Source organism: Oryctolagus cuniculus, chromosome 1 (genome assembly GCF_964237555.1).
Source record: "Oryctolagus cuniculus chromosome 1, mOryCun1.1, whole genome shotgun sequence".
Taxonomy (NCBI): Eukaryota; Metazoa; Chordata; class Mammalia; order Lagomorpha; family Leporidae; genus Oryctolagus; species Oryctolagus cuniculus.
In genome coordinates this window covers 3,138,356-3,149,345 of record NC_091432.1, presented here as the reverse complement: position 1 = coordinate 3,149,345, position 10,990 = coordinate 3,138,356, and the positions used below count along the sequence as shown (strand labels likewise).

At 69.0% G+C, this 10,990-nt stretch overlaps 1 protein-coding gene across 1 annotated transcript; it reads right to left on the bottom strand.

The window, feature by feature from the left end:
• Positions 1-268: 268 nt before the first annotated feature.
• On the bottom strand, positions 269-6,940 carry FGF3 (fibroblast growth factor 3). Its single transcript, XM_070063757.1, has 3 exons — positions 6,390-6,940; positions 4,583-4,686; positions 269-830 (listed from the first exon to the last, which is right to left on the bottom strand). Exons 1-3 carry the CDS (start codon positions 6,607-6,609, stop codon positions 417-419), a joined length of 738 nt encoding a protein of 245 aa, XP_069919858.1. The 5' UTR covers positions 6,610-6,940; the 3' UTR covers positions 269-416.
• Positions 6,941-10,990: the final 4,050 nt, after the last annotated feature.

Below are 10,990 nucleotides of genomic sequence, written 5' to 3'. Positions count from 1 at the left end.
ACGTGCACACGCACATGAACACACCTCACGTGCACACAGATGGGATGGACACATGCAGACACGGGACCCCACAGTCCCCTCCACACACGTGCACACACACGTGCACGCACACAGGTGGACACCCGCAGGCACAGTGCCCTCCAGCAACGCCAGGGGCACTGCTGTCCTTGGCAGGCGCCCCTGGCCAGCGCGTCCAGAGTCCAGCACGTCCTCAGCCCGCAGTCCACGCAATCACAGAGGAAAATAAAATACTTTAATACCCCCCCGACAGGTGCCCCACCCACACCGTCCACGCGCGCGCTGGCACCTCCCGGTCCTCGGGCTGGCACCGCGTGTCCGGCGTCTCAGCAGCGCCCAACCCGGGTCAGGGGCACGGGGAGGGGGCCGGGGCCGGGCACGGGCAGCGCAGCGGCGTCTCAGGGCGGCGCCTCGGCCGGTCCTGCCGTGCCCAGCGGCGGGGCCTGACCGCGCACGGGCTCCCGCGCCGGGCGGCGTCCGCGGCTCTGCCTCTGCCGCCGCCGCCGGGGTCGGGGCTGCAGCCCCCTGCCCAGGACGCGGGCGGCGCCGCGGTGCAGCAGCCGCACCATCTCGTGGTCCCTGTGGTCCAGCACGCGGGGCAGGAAGAGCGAGGACTTCTGCGTGCGGCGGGTCCGGAAGCCGCGGCGGGGCCGGCCCTTGCCGTTCACGGACACGTACCAGGGTCTCTCGGCGCCGGGCTGCCGCCGCGCGCCCTGCCCGCCGGGCGCCGAGCGGTACAGCCGGGACGCGTAGGTGTTGTAGCCCAGCTCGTGAATCCGCTCCACGAACTCGCACTCCGCGCTGTAGTGTTCCTGCGGGAGGTGGGGCAGGGGAGACGCGGGCGTCAGGGGCGGGTCGCGGGAGCCCTCCTCCCGCTCCCGCCTCCTCCTGCACCTGCTGTTGCCCCACACCCCTGCCTCCACCGCGCGTCCTCTGCCCCTCTCCTGATGTGCACTCTCCGAGTGCCCGATGGCCTCCGGAGCCAGCCCCTCCCTGCCCAGCCCCCTGGGGTCCCCCAGCTTCCATCCACCAGGCCAAGCGCACTGACTTGGGGCTGCCCCAGCACAAGGACACAGCGGCCGTCTGTGGGGCACAGCTCCCAGGTGCCCTGGCCGGTTTCCGGCTGCTCAGCATGGACATCTGGACAAGGGAAGCAGGGAGGGCGTGGGGACCCCAGGGAAGGGGCGGCAGCCAGGTGTTGCAGAGGGGGCCCTGGCCAGGGCGTTCTGGGCTGGGTTCCTTGCTGAAGGCTGAGTTAAGGCCCCAGCTCTGACCTTGTACTCAGAAAGGCACCATCAGGGCAGCATTCCTGCCCCGGGGGGTTCGGGAGGCCAGGAGCTGGCCGTGCGATTGCTGTTCTCGGGGTCGGCACAGACGTGGGGGTTCCGGCTCACGCAGGGACGGACGGTAAATCCACCGTGGCGCCCAGCTCCAGGGCTGCGGGGACGCCGAGGCCATCTCTCCCAGGGGCCACCAACAGGGCGGCTCCTTTCCAACCACAGTGGACCCGCCCCTCCCGTGGGGCAGGGCAAGACGATGTTCTTCCTCTGGGGGCAGGCCACAGGGCGGGGGCGGGCCGCCCTCATGGTCTGCCTCCAGCTGGGGTCTGGCGTGCCCGCGGCAGTGAGGGAGGGACTGGCTCACAGGGCCACTCGCCCCTTCTCAGGGTGGGGGGCTCAGGCCCACACACAGAGAAGCAGCTGACCGGGCAGGGCCTCATGGCACGCTGTGTCCTGAGCATCAAACTCCATCCTCCAGGGGCTGGGAAGGAGGCTCCGGCTGGATCGGGGACAGGGGCTGCCCCTCCCTGCTCTCGACCCCTCCCTGGATGCTCAGCGCTCCCTGGGGCTCAGCCCAAGACCAACCTCTATGGTTTACAAATGGGGAAACTGAGGCACAGGGTGGGGCCAGGCCCCAAATCCTGGAACCGTGCCGGTGGTGCCATGTGACTGCCCCGCTCCCACGCGACACCTGCAGAACTCAGGGTGAGGGTGCCTGAGGAGGTACGTTCTCCCAGGACCGGGGCTTCCCCTTTTCAGGGGCGCTGGCAGGGGGCGCCCAAGGACACAGGCCTGTGACCTTCTTGGGGCAGGAGGTTCAGGCCCTCCAAGGTGGGGGCAGGACATTGCTGGTACGTTGTAGGGATGCCTGGGCTGGCCGAGGAAGGAGTGTGGGACCATGGGGGCAGCTGCCATTGGGACTGACGGAGGGTCGTGGCGTCGGCCCTGATACCTTGTTCCACAAGCCCCCGCCGCAGGGCTGCTTCCGCCCCACAAAGGGCACAGACCCAGGAATGCGTGGACAACAAGGTGACCCGCGGTGTCAGGGAGGGGCGTGTTCCAGGCAGGGACCGTGTGCGCCAAGGGGTGAGCGGCACGGTGTGCCTGCTCCGGAGCCTGCAGGGGGCGTCCGTCATGGGGCAGTCGGGGAGCTGAGGCCCTGGTGGCTCGTTCATGAGGCCGGGACACGGACAGAGGGCTGGTGTGGTGGGTGCTCAGGACACACACTGTCCAAAGACGGAGGGCATGCTGGGGGGGGGGGTGGACGGACAAATGGATGGGTGGGTGGATGATGGACGGCCGGGTGGGTGCATATGGATGGACAGATGATAGACGTGCTGTCGGGAGGTCAGCTGTCCAGTTCTGAGCGTCCTCTGGTGGCCAGGTGGGAAGTGGCCAGGGCCAGCCTTGTAAGGGACACACAGAGGGTGGTAAGGCAGCACTGGGGGACACCCATATTCTGAGGACTGAGGTGGCCTGGACTGGGGCAGGGGGAGCAGCTCCCACGGCTCCCAGTCGCCTCTGGACTGGAGGGGGTGCTGGTGCGGCAGTGATTTGGGGGGTCAGGGAGCCACTGAGTTCAGCTGGGGGGCTGCTGCCCCCGGCTGGGTCTCGGGGTGATCTATACCTCACCAGGGAGATCGGGGCGTGCGTCACTGGCCCTGAAGTGGACGGGCCAGCCCAGGGGAGGGGAGGGGCAGCCGAGGATCAGGGTGATGGAGGTAGAGGTATATACACAGGGTGTGGCTCGGGGGCACTGGGACACAGGTGCCACAGGGCCAGCACCCGGCCGCCTCCCTCCCGGCACCCGGCCACCTCGCTCCCCGGCACCTGGCCGCCTCCCCTCCCAGTACCCGGCCGCCTCCCCTCCCAGCACCCGGCCGCCTCGCTCCCCGGCACCCGGCTGCCTCGCTCCCAGGTCCCCTCAGGGCGGTGAGAGCGTCTCTGTTGGGTGCTCTGGAAAGTTCCACACCACCCAGCCACACTGCCTGCCTCCCCCCAGGACCTCGCTGTCCCCTTAGGACTCGGCGCCTCCCTCCTCTCTCCCACAGCCACGCCGTCGGCTCTAGAGGCAGGGGCCGTGGGCGGGACCCTCCAGGGGTTCCCCCAGCTCCCACTTGCTCTGTGTCCTGAGCCTGGGTCCCTCCTGAGACGAGACGGCAGAGGAGGCGGGCGTCCCCGACTTGGCCAACCTGCTCCACGCTGAGGCGCTCCCAGTGGGGACAGGAGGCCCTGCCATCACCGCAGGCCACCGGGCATCTCCCCGTCCCAGGTCAGAGCAGTGGTTGTCATGGAGACGAAGCCAGCTCCCCACACTGCCCAGAGAGCCCCATTCACTTCAAGAACTTGGACCAGGCCCCAGGCCCAGGCCATGTAGCTATTAACCACGAGTGGCACGGGCGGCAGAAGAGCCGGCACCAGGAAGTCCCCGCTCCCAGCAACTGCGGGCCCCTGGGCCCCGGCAAACAAAGGGGTTTGCTTCAGCTTGTGCACTTCCATCAGCAAACCAGGGAACCTGCGGTGACAGCGTCGGCTCCAGGGACTTCAAAGGGGACGAGGCAGCGTTGGGGTGTTCCCTGCGGGAGCGGGGACCGCAGGAGACCCCTGCGGGATGATGGAAACCCTCTCATTGCCCAACGGGATACCGGCCCAATTGCACATAATGAGCGGTTGGAGGCAGCAGATCTCCCATTTACCCGACCCCGGCCGCGGGGGGAGGGGCGCGACGGACGCCCACGGAGTCAGGGGACCCTTTCTGGTTAGCAGAGGCCCCGGTGGTGGACAGACGGGGCCCAAACCTGGGTCCTGGGTCGCTGCTTGACACTGCCAGCTCCTTGTTTGCTAACCTGGGCTGGAGCTGGCTCCTTCACTCGCCCCTGCCCCCACCCCTGGGCGAGCTCTAGGGAGACCCTGGGGAAGCGCGCTGGCCCCACGGATGCCCTGGCTTTGTCCCCAGGTCGGTCTGGATCCATTTATTTGAGTGGACACTCCGGGGCCCTTGGCTCCCTGGCTCCCGGCAGCCTTCAGGGAAGGGTGATCCTGGTTGACAACAGGGCAAAGGGGAGCACTGGGGGGGGGGGCAGGGCATTGTTTGTAATCCTCAAGGGCCACCCTCCTCCAGTCCCCAAGGGCCACCTTCCTCCCCAGAGCTCAGGACGCAGAGTCACAGCCCCAGCACCTCTGCGGCCCTGGACAAAGCATTCTATCGCCGCGCCCCCTGTGTCCCTCGACGTGATGTCTCCCCAAGCCAGAGGCTACTCCACCAGTAGCGAGACTGGACTCACCGAGGCGTAGAGCCGTCCTCTCTTGTTCATGGCCAGGTACCGCCCCGAGAAGAGCCCCTTGATGGCCACGACGCCCACTTCCACCGCCGTTATCTCCAGGATACCTGGGAAGGAAGGAGAAGGGGCATCACTCACCCACCCCCTTGGCACCACGAGGCCCAAGCTGAGGACGGAGCCGGCCCTGCCGCAGCCAGGCCCAGGTGCACCGCGGCGTGGGGGAAAAGACTTCTCCAAGGAGAGGAATTCAAACCTGGGAGGGAAAAAGTGAAATCCACCCAGACACACACCACCTATGCCAGGCGCCTCGGCCTCAAGGCGCACACTTAGCGAGCAGGCGGAGACCCTGGGGGGGGGGGAGATGCCAAGGACGCTCACGCCAGGTGCGGGGGGGGGGCTGCGCCCTCAGCAGGCACTGCCTGGACCCTGCCAGGATGCCACCTGGGCACGAGAGAAGTGCCCCGGGCAGGGGACCTAAAAAGACAGGCTGCACCCTGGAGCTGGCAGAGGGAAGCTGGCCAGGGCTCACCCACTCCCCGGGGGACCTAAGAGCTGAGAACCCCCTGGGGACACCGGTGCTCTCCTGGGAGGAGAGGCGGTGCTTATGACAAAGTCACAGGTGGGACCATTGTTCACCGAGAGTGGCTTCCAGGCGGGATGAGACCGCAGCCGGAAGCCCGGGGCGGGCTGCTGGCACTCACTGCAGCTGGGAGCGGGTCGCAGAGGTCCCCCCCCCCCAACCCCGGGCAGGCTGTGGTCCAGCCGGCAAGGGCGCAGGCGTCCACGGGACGCCGGCTGGGTGGACTCCACCCAAGCCCTCCTGAAACGCATGTCCGGTTGCGCGCCACGGGCGGCTACGAGCGCGCGCCCCTCTCTGCGGCCCCCGGCAGCCCGTCCTGCCAGCACCTAGTCGGGGCGCCCTGGGCCGCGGAGGCAGCCGGGCTGGCGGCCGCTCGTCCCCGCCGCGCGGCTCCGGAGGCGTTCCCCCAACGACGCCTTCGCTGGGCTGCGGCTTTCCTCACGGAAGCCGCGGTTTCCCGCCGCCGCCTTGAACCCGCCGCACCGCTTCCTGCGCCCCGGGCGCAAGCCGAGCGCGCGCGGCGCGTCGTAGCCAAGGACCTCGGCGGCCCCGACCGCCCTCCCACGCTCCCCGCTGCGGGCCTTCCGGGCTCCAGCCCCCACACCGAGTCGGGCGGCTTTGAGTCCCTGTGGCTTTGCGCTCCACTCGGGGTCCCTAGGTCCCCCGCAACCAGACGGGCCAAGCCCGGGAGCCTCCTCTCAGACTCCCGAGGGGCTCGGTCCCAGGGACGAGTCCTGGATGCCAGGCGGACGCCCCTTGGCGCTCCCGCTCAGCGCCCCGCGGCCCCCTCTCTGTAGCGGGAGCGCGCCGGGCGCTCCGGGGGACACGTCTCTCCGGCGGTGGCAGTGGCAGCCCAGGGACCCAGCACCGCCGGGGCGAGAGTAGGAGCGAGCAGAGCGGCAGAGGGCACCGCAGCGGGTGGCAAAGTCGTCCGACCCATAAGGAGAAGGACAAACGCCTCGTCCGGCGCCCCCCGACAAGCTCAAAGCCTGAAACTCGCCAGGATCGCCGAGCGCAGCCCAGCGCTGAGCCCGGGCTGCCCACCGCGCCCCCTCGGGCACGCGAGCCGGGCGGGGCCAGACCTCGGGCGCCCTCTTTGGACGGGAGCCGCCTGCCCCCGGCTCTCCTCGGACCCCTGCGCGCGCACTTCTGCGCTGCGGCAGCGGGTGGCAGCCCCTTCCCCGGGCCGCCCCGGCGCGCCCGCGCCCTCGCCGGCGGCCGGGCACTCACTGTAGGCGCTGTTCTCCAGGCTGCCGTTGACGCGGCCGCTCGGGTGCAGCTGCAGGTGGTACTTGGTGGCGCAGTAGAGCTTCCGGCGCCGGGGCGCCCCGCCAAGGTGCTCGTAGACGCCGCCGCGGCCGCCCGCATCGCGCCGCAGTCGCGCGCCGGGGTCCGCCGCGGGCCAGCCGGGCTCCAGCAGGCTGAGCAGCAGCAGCCAGATCAGGCCCATCGCGGCATCGCGCCCGCCCGGCGGCGGCTGCGGGCCAGCGCGGAGCCCATGAAGGGGCAGCAGCCGAGCCGCGGCCGGGCGCTCGGAGCGGGCTCCTGCGCCTGGCGGTGCCGACTCGGGCTCCGCGGGAAAGTGTTGGGGGGTGGAAGTGAGGGGAAAGGGGGGAGGGAGACGGCGGGGAGGGGAGAGAGAGGGAGGGAGAGAGGGAGACCCTTTAATTTTCACCCGGGAGCAGTGAAATTTCCGGCTGCGCAAAGCTCCCAAAGAAAGGACGTTCGCTCGGACAACAAAAGGCCGATGTTGTCCCCAGGCGGAGGCGCGGGGTTCGGGCCCTGCGCCGCCTGCGCGCGCTCAGCCCCTGCGCACGGCCGTCGAGCCGCGGCTCCGCTCGGTCGCGCGCCCCGCGCCCTGCGCCCCGCGCCCCCGTTCGCCCTCTCGGCTCTGAAAGGTCCCCTCCCCGCCCCTCCCCGCCCCCGCCCCCCGACCAATTATGCCTCGGAAAATTATAGACCGAGGCCTGGAGGCGGCCGCCCCAGGCCCTGTCACCCCCTCCCGCCCCCCATCAATCCCCGTGCACAATGGGGCCGCTGCCGGTGACTGATGTCCGCGCACACCACTCGCGGGGAAGTCGCGCTGGCGAACGCCCCTGAGAGGCCGGCAGAATGAAGGGGACCGCGGAGGGCTGAGGAGGGGAGGGGAAGGTCCCGGGGGCTGGCGCCCGTAGGGGTGCCCAGCTCCATGCCGGCGCCCAGGAACCCCGAGCTCCCGCGAGGCGGGTGTGTGTGTGTGTGTGTGTGTGCGCGCGCGCGCGCGCGCCTGTGTGTGGCGGGACCGCCGACGCCTTCTGACTACCAGGCCAGCGGTGCGGGCGGATCCCCCGCGTGTGGGATGGGCCTGGGGGCTGGGGAGGTGGAGGGAGGCCGGGAGAGGAGGGGAGGGGGCAGAGGGAGGTGGAGGCTGGACGCCGGAGCGTGGGGGTCTCCTGGGCAGCCCAGCTTTTTTTTGGGAAAAGCCGCATCCTCACTTCCTTCCCAGCCCTCACCCTCACCCCCGCCTTGTCGCCCCCCCTTCCCCGGGAAGCCAGCAGGATACAGGCTAGCGGGTCCAGCCAAGGAGGCTGCAGGCTGAGGTGGGGGCCCTGTGGGGCCGGAGCCTACGCCACGGCCCCGGTGGGCCGGCCTGCTCCGTCCCACCAGGGACGGTGCAAATCCTGCACCAGGATTTGGGGTCCCCGCAAGTGTGTAGGGCACCAGGGACTCCTGTGAGCTCCCGGACCTGGGGGGCACCCTCGGGACCTTTCCAGCATGTTGCCCCCCCCCATGAGCCCAGTCCCACCAGCACCCCCGCGCCGCCAGCACTTCGGTGCCAGCCAGGGTCTGTGGGGCCGAGGCCCCAGGGCAGACTCCTGCGAGCCCTAAGGCCAGGCTGCCGGATGGCGGGAGCCCCTGGCCCTTAATGTTGGGGCTCAGTCTAAGGTGGCAGAGGATGGAGCCAACAGGGGGCCTGCCCAGCGGGGCTCTATGTGTGGACCTGGGCTGGGACTTGCTGGTCACTCGAGCTTCCTGAGACACGCAAGGCTTGTCCGTGTTGGTGCTGCCCAGGGATCAGCCCCACGGAGGCAGTCTGGGTGCGTAGCGACCCTTCTGCCCCACTCCCAGAGCCCCCGCAGTGGTCAGGGAGACCCCTGTCCCTGGTCTCTGGCCCCAGGTGTCGTGGCTCAGCCTCTGCCAACGGCCAGGGGCCCAGAGCAGGCGGCAAGGGGCGCTCCCTTGCGGGAGGGCGGGCGGCTCTGCTGGTTTTGTTCTTGGCTGTGTCCTGAGCTTGTGGCCAGGGCCCGGCACTTCTTTTTTTTTTTTTTTTTTTTTTTTTTTTTGACAGGCAGAGTGGACAGTTGAGAGAGAGACAGAGAGAAAGGTCTTCCTTTTTGCCGTTGGTTCACCCTCCAATGGCCGCCGCTGCAGCCGGCGCACCGCGCTGATCCTGGCAGGAGCCAGGAGCCAGGTGCTTTTCCTGGTCTCCCATGGGGTGCAGGGCCCAAGCACCTGGGCCATCCTCCACTGCACTCCCTGGCCATAGCAGAGAGCTGGCCTGGAAGAGGGGCAACCGGGACAGAATCCGGCGCCCCAACCGGGACTCGAACCCGGTGTGCCGGCGCCGCAAGGTGGAGGATTAGCCTATTGAGCCACGGCGCCGGCTCAAGGGCCCGGCACTTCTTGCCACCGGGCCCTGGGACCCGGTTTCCCCTGTCTGTGATGTCAGGTTTAGTGGCCTTGTCCGGGGCAGCGCAGAGCAAGCACCACCCCAGGGACCAGGGTCTCCTACGGCCGCTTCAGAGCCTTGAGAGGGGAGGGGTGGCGGCTCCCCATGTGGGACCCCCCCCCATCTGCGGCATAGTGCCCTGGTGGCAGTCTCCTTGGCCGCAGGACCCACCGTCCACCTGGCTACGGAGAGACTTGTCTGCAGCCCCAAGCGCCTCGCTCTGCGGGGGGCTGGGCCTTAGTGTTGGCAGAACCCCGGGGACCCGGGTCTGCTGCTGGGCCTGGGCCTCGGCGCACCCCCCCAGTGGGGTCCACCCTGTCATCTCAGCCCCTGGACTTTCTGGGCCCAGGAAGCCCCCTCCCTCCTCCGCCCCGGCTCCCTCCCCTGGGGCCTGGGCTCAGCTGGGGACGTTGCTGGCCCAGAGATGTGCGGGCCTGGCTGAGGGAGGGGCCCCGGACCCCTCTGCCTCCCTGGCTGGGACGGGGGTCTCACCCGCAGCCCTGCTGCCCCCGAGAGGGCCGAGGACCCGGGCCCCGGTGGCCGCCTCCCCTCCCCCGTGCGGAACCAGGTGGGGGCGCGTAATGTGGTAATAGTGACCCTGTTAATTGCTTCCAAATGGACAGCTGCAGCCTTTTGACTAATTGGTCTCTTCCAGACCCCGGCTGAACCCCCCCCCCCCCCAGCCAGGCTGGGCTCAGGCCTTCTCGCCGCCAGGCCCAGGACCTCAGGCCTGGGTCTCCTCACCCCTGAGCCGCTGCGATGCCTGGGCACAGCCCAGCCCAGCCCAGCCCCGCCCCTTCCCTGGTGGGGACAGAAGTCAGAGGAGCCTGTCCCTCAGTGTGCTCCTCGCCGGCCTGCCAGCGGGGTGCAGGCCCCAGACTCACCCTAATTCTACCCCGAGGTCAGCGGCAGGAGGGAGACCCCAGCCTGGGGCCTTTGGGCCCCTGGACGCGTGGACGTGGTCCTGCTCTGGCCCATCCTACAAAACAGAAGTGGAGGGGCCGGCGCTGTGGCGTAGTGGGTAAAGCTGCAGCCTGCAGTGCCGGCATCCCATGTGGGCACTGGTTCGAGTCCCGGCTGCTCCACTTCCCATCCAGCTCTCTGCTGTGGCCTGGGAAAGCAGTGGAAGATGGCCCAAGTGCTTGGGCCCTGCACCCACAGGGGAGACCCGGAAGAAGCTCCTGGCTCCTGGCTTCAGATCAGCACAGCTCCAGCCATTGCAGCCTTCTGGGGAGTGAACCAGCGGATGGAAGACCTCTCTCTCTCTCTCTCTCTGCCCCTCTGTAACTCTGCCTTTCAAATAAATAAGTAAATCTTGAGAAAAGAATCCGGAAGCGTCGTGGACCAGAAGCACCCACGCAGCAGCCGCTCGGCTCGGCGGGAACAGCGGCTATGGCCCCGCTCCAGCCTCAGATGCGTCAGCCGGGCCTCGCCAGCCGCGCCCGTGCCGGGCTCCCACCGGGCTCCCACGGCAGTGCTGCAGGCCCTCTCCACCCAGCACCTTCCACACACTGGCCCGGAGTGACCGGAACCCACACCCCCCTCCCGTGCGCCCCGCGTCACCCCCCCACGCTCTTAACGCCCGACGCGTGGCTGTGAGGGCAGATGCCACGTGGTTTTCCCGGCCTTTTCCCGCCGGCACTTGCTGAGATCCGAGAATATAAGGGCCCTCGCTTTCCTCCTCTGTGAAAGGGGGACGCGCCAGGCCGCTGTGGCGACACGGACGTGGGCTGGGACGGCTGGCATCACCTATAGGACATAGGCACGGAACATCCTGGGAGAGACGCAGAGGCTAGAGGGTGGTTACTTCTGGGGGAACGAGGGTGGGGACTGGCGGGAGACGAGGGACGGGCATCCGGCATGGCTCGGGTGCCCCGTGGGACCGCCATCTTCCGTATCAGAGGTCCTGGGTCAGGTCCTGCCTCTGCTTCCAGGGGAGCTGCAGGTGGCGGCTCAAGAGCTTGGGTTTCTGCCCCTCCCGCGGGAGACCCCGGGGGGGGCGGTTCTGGGCTCCTGGCTTTAGCCCGGCCAAGCGCCGGCTGCTGTGGGCATTTGGGGAGTGAGCCAGCGGATGCGAGAGCTCTCTGCGTGTCTGTCTGCCTTTGAAATACACACAAATGTG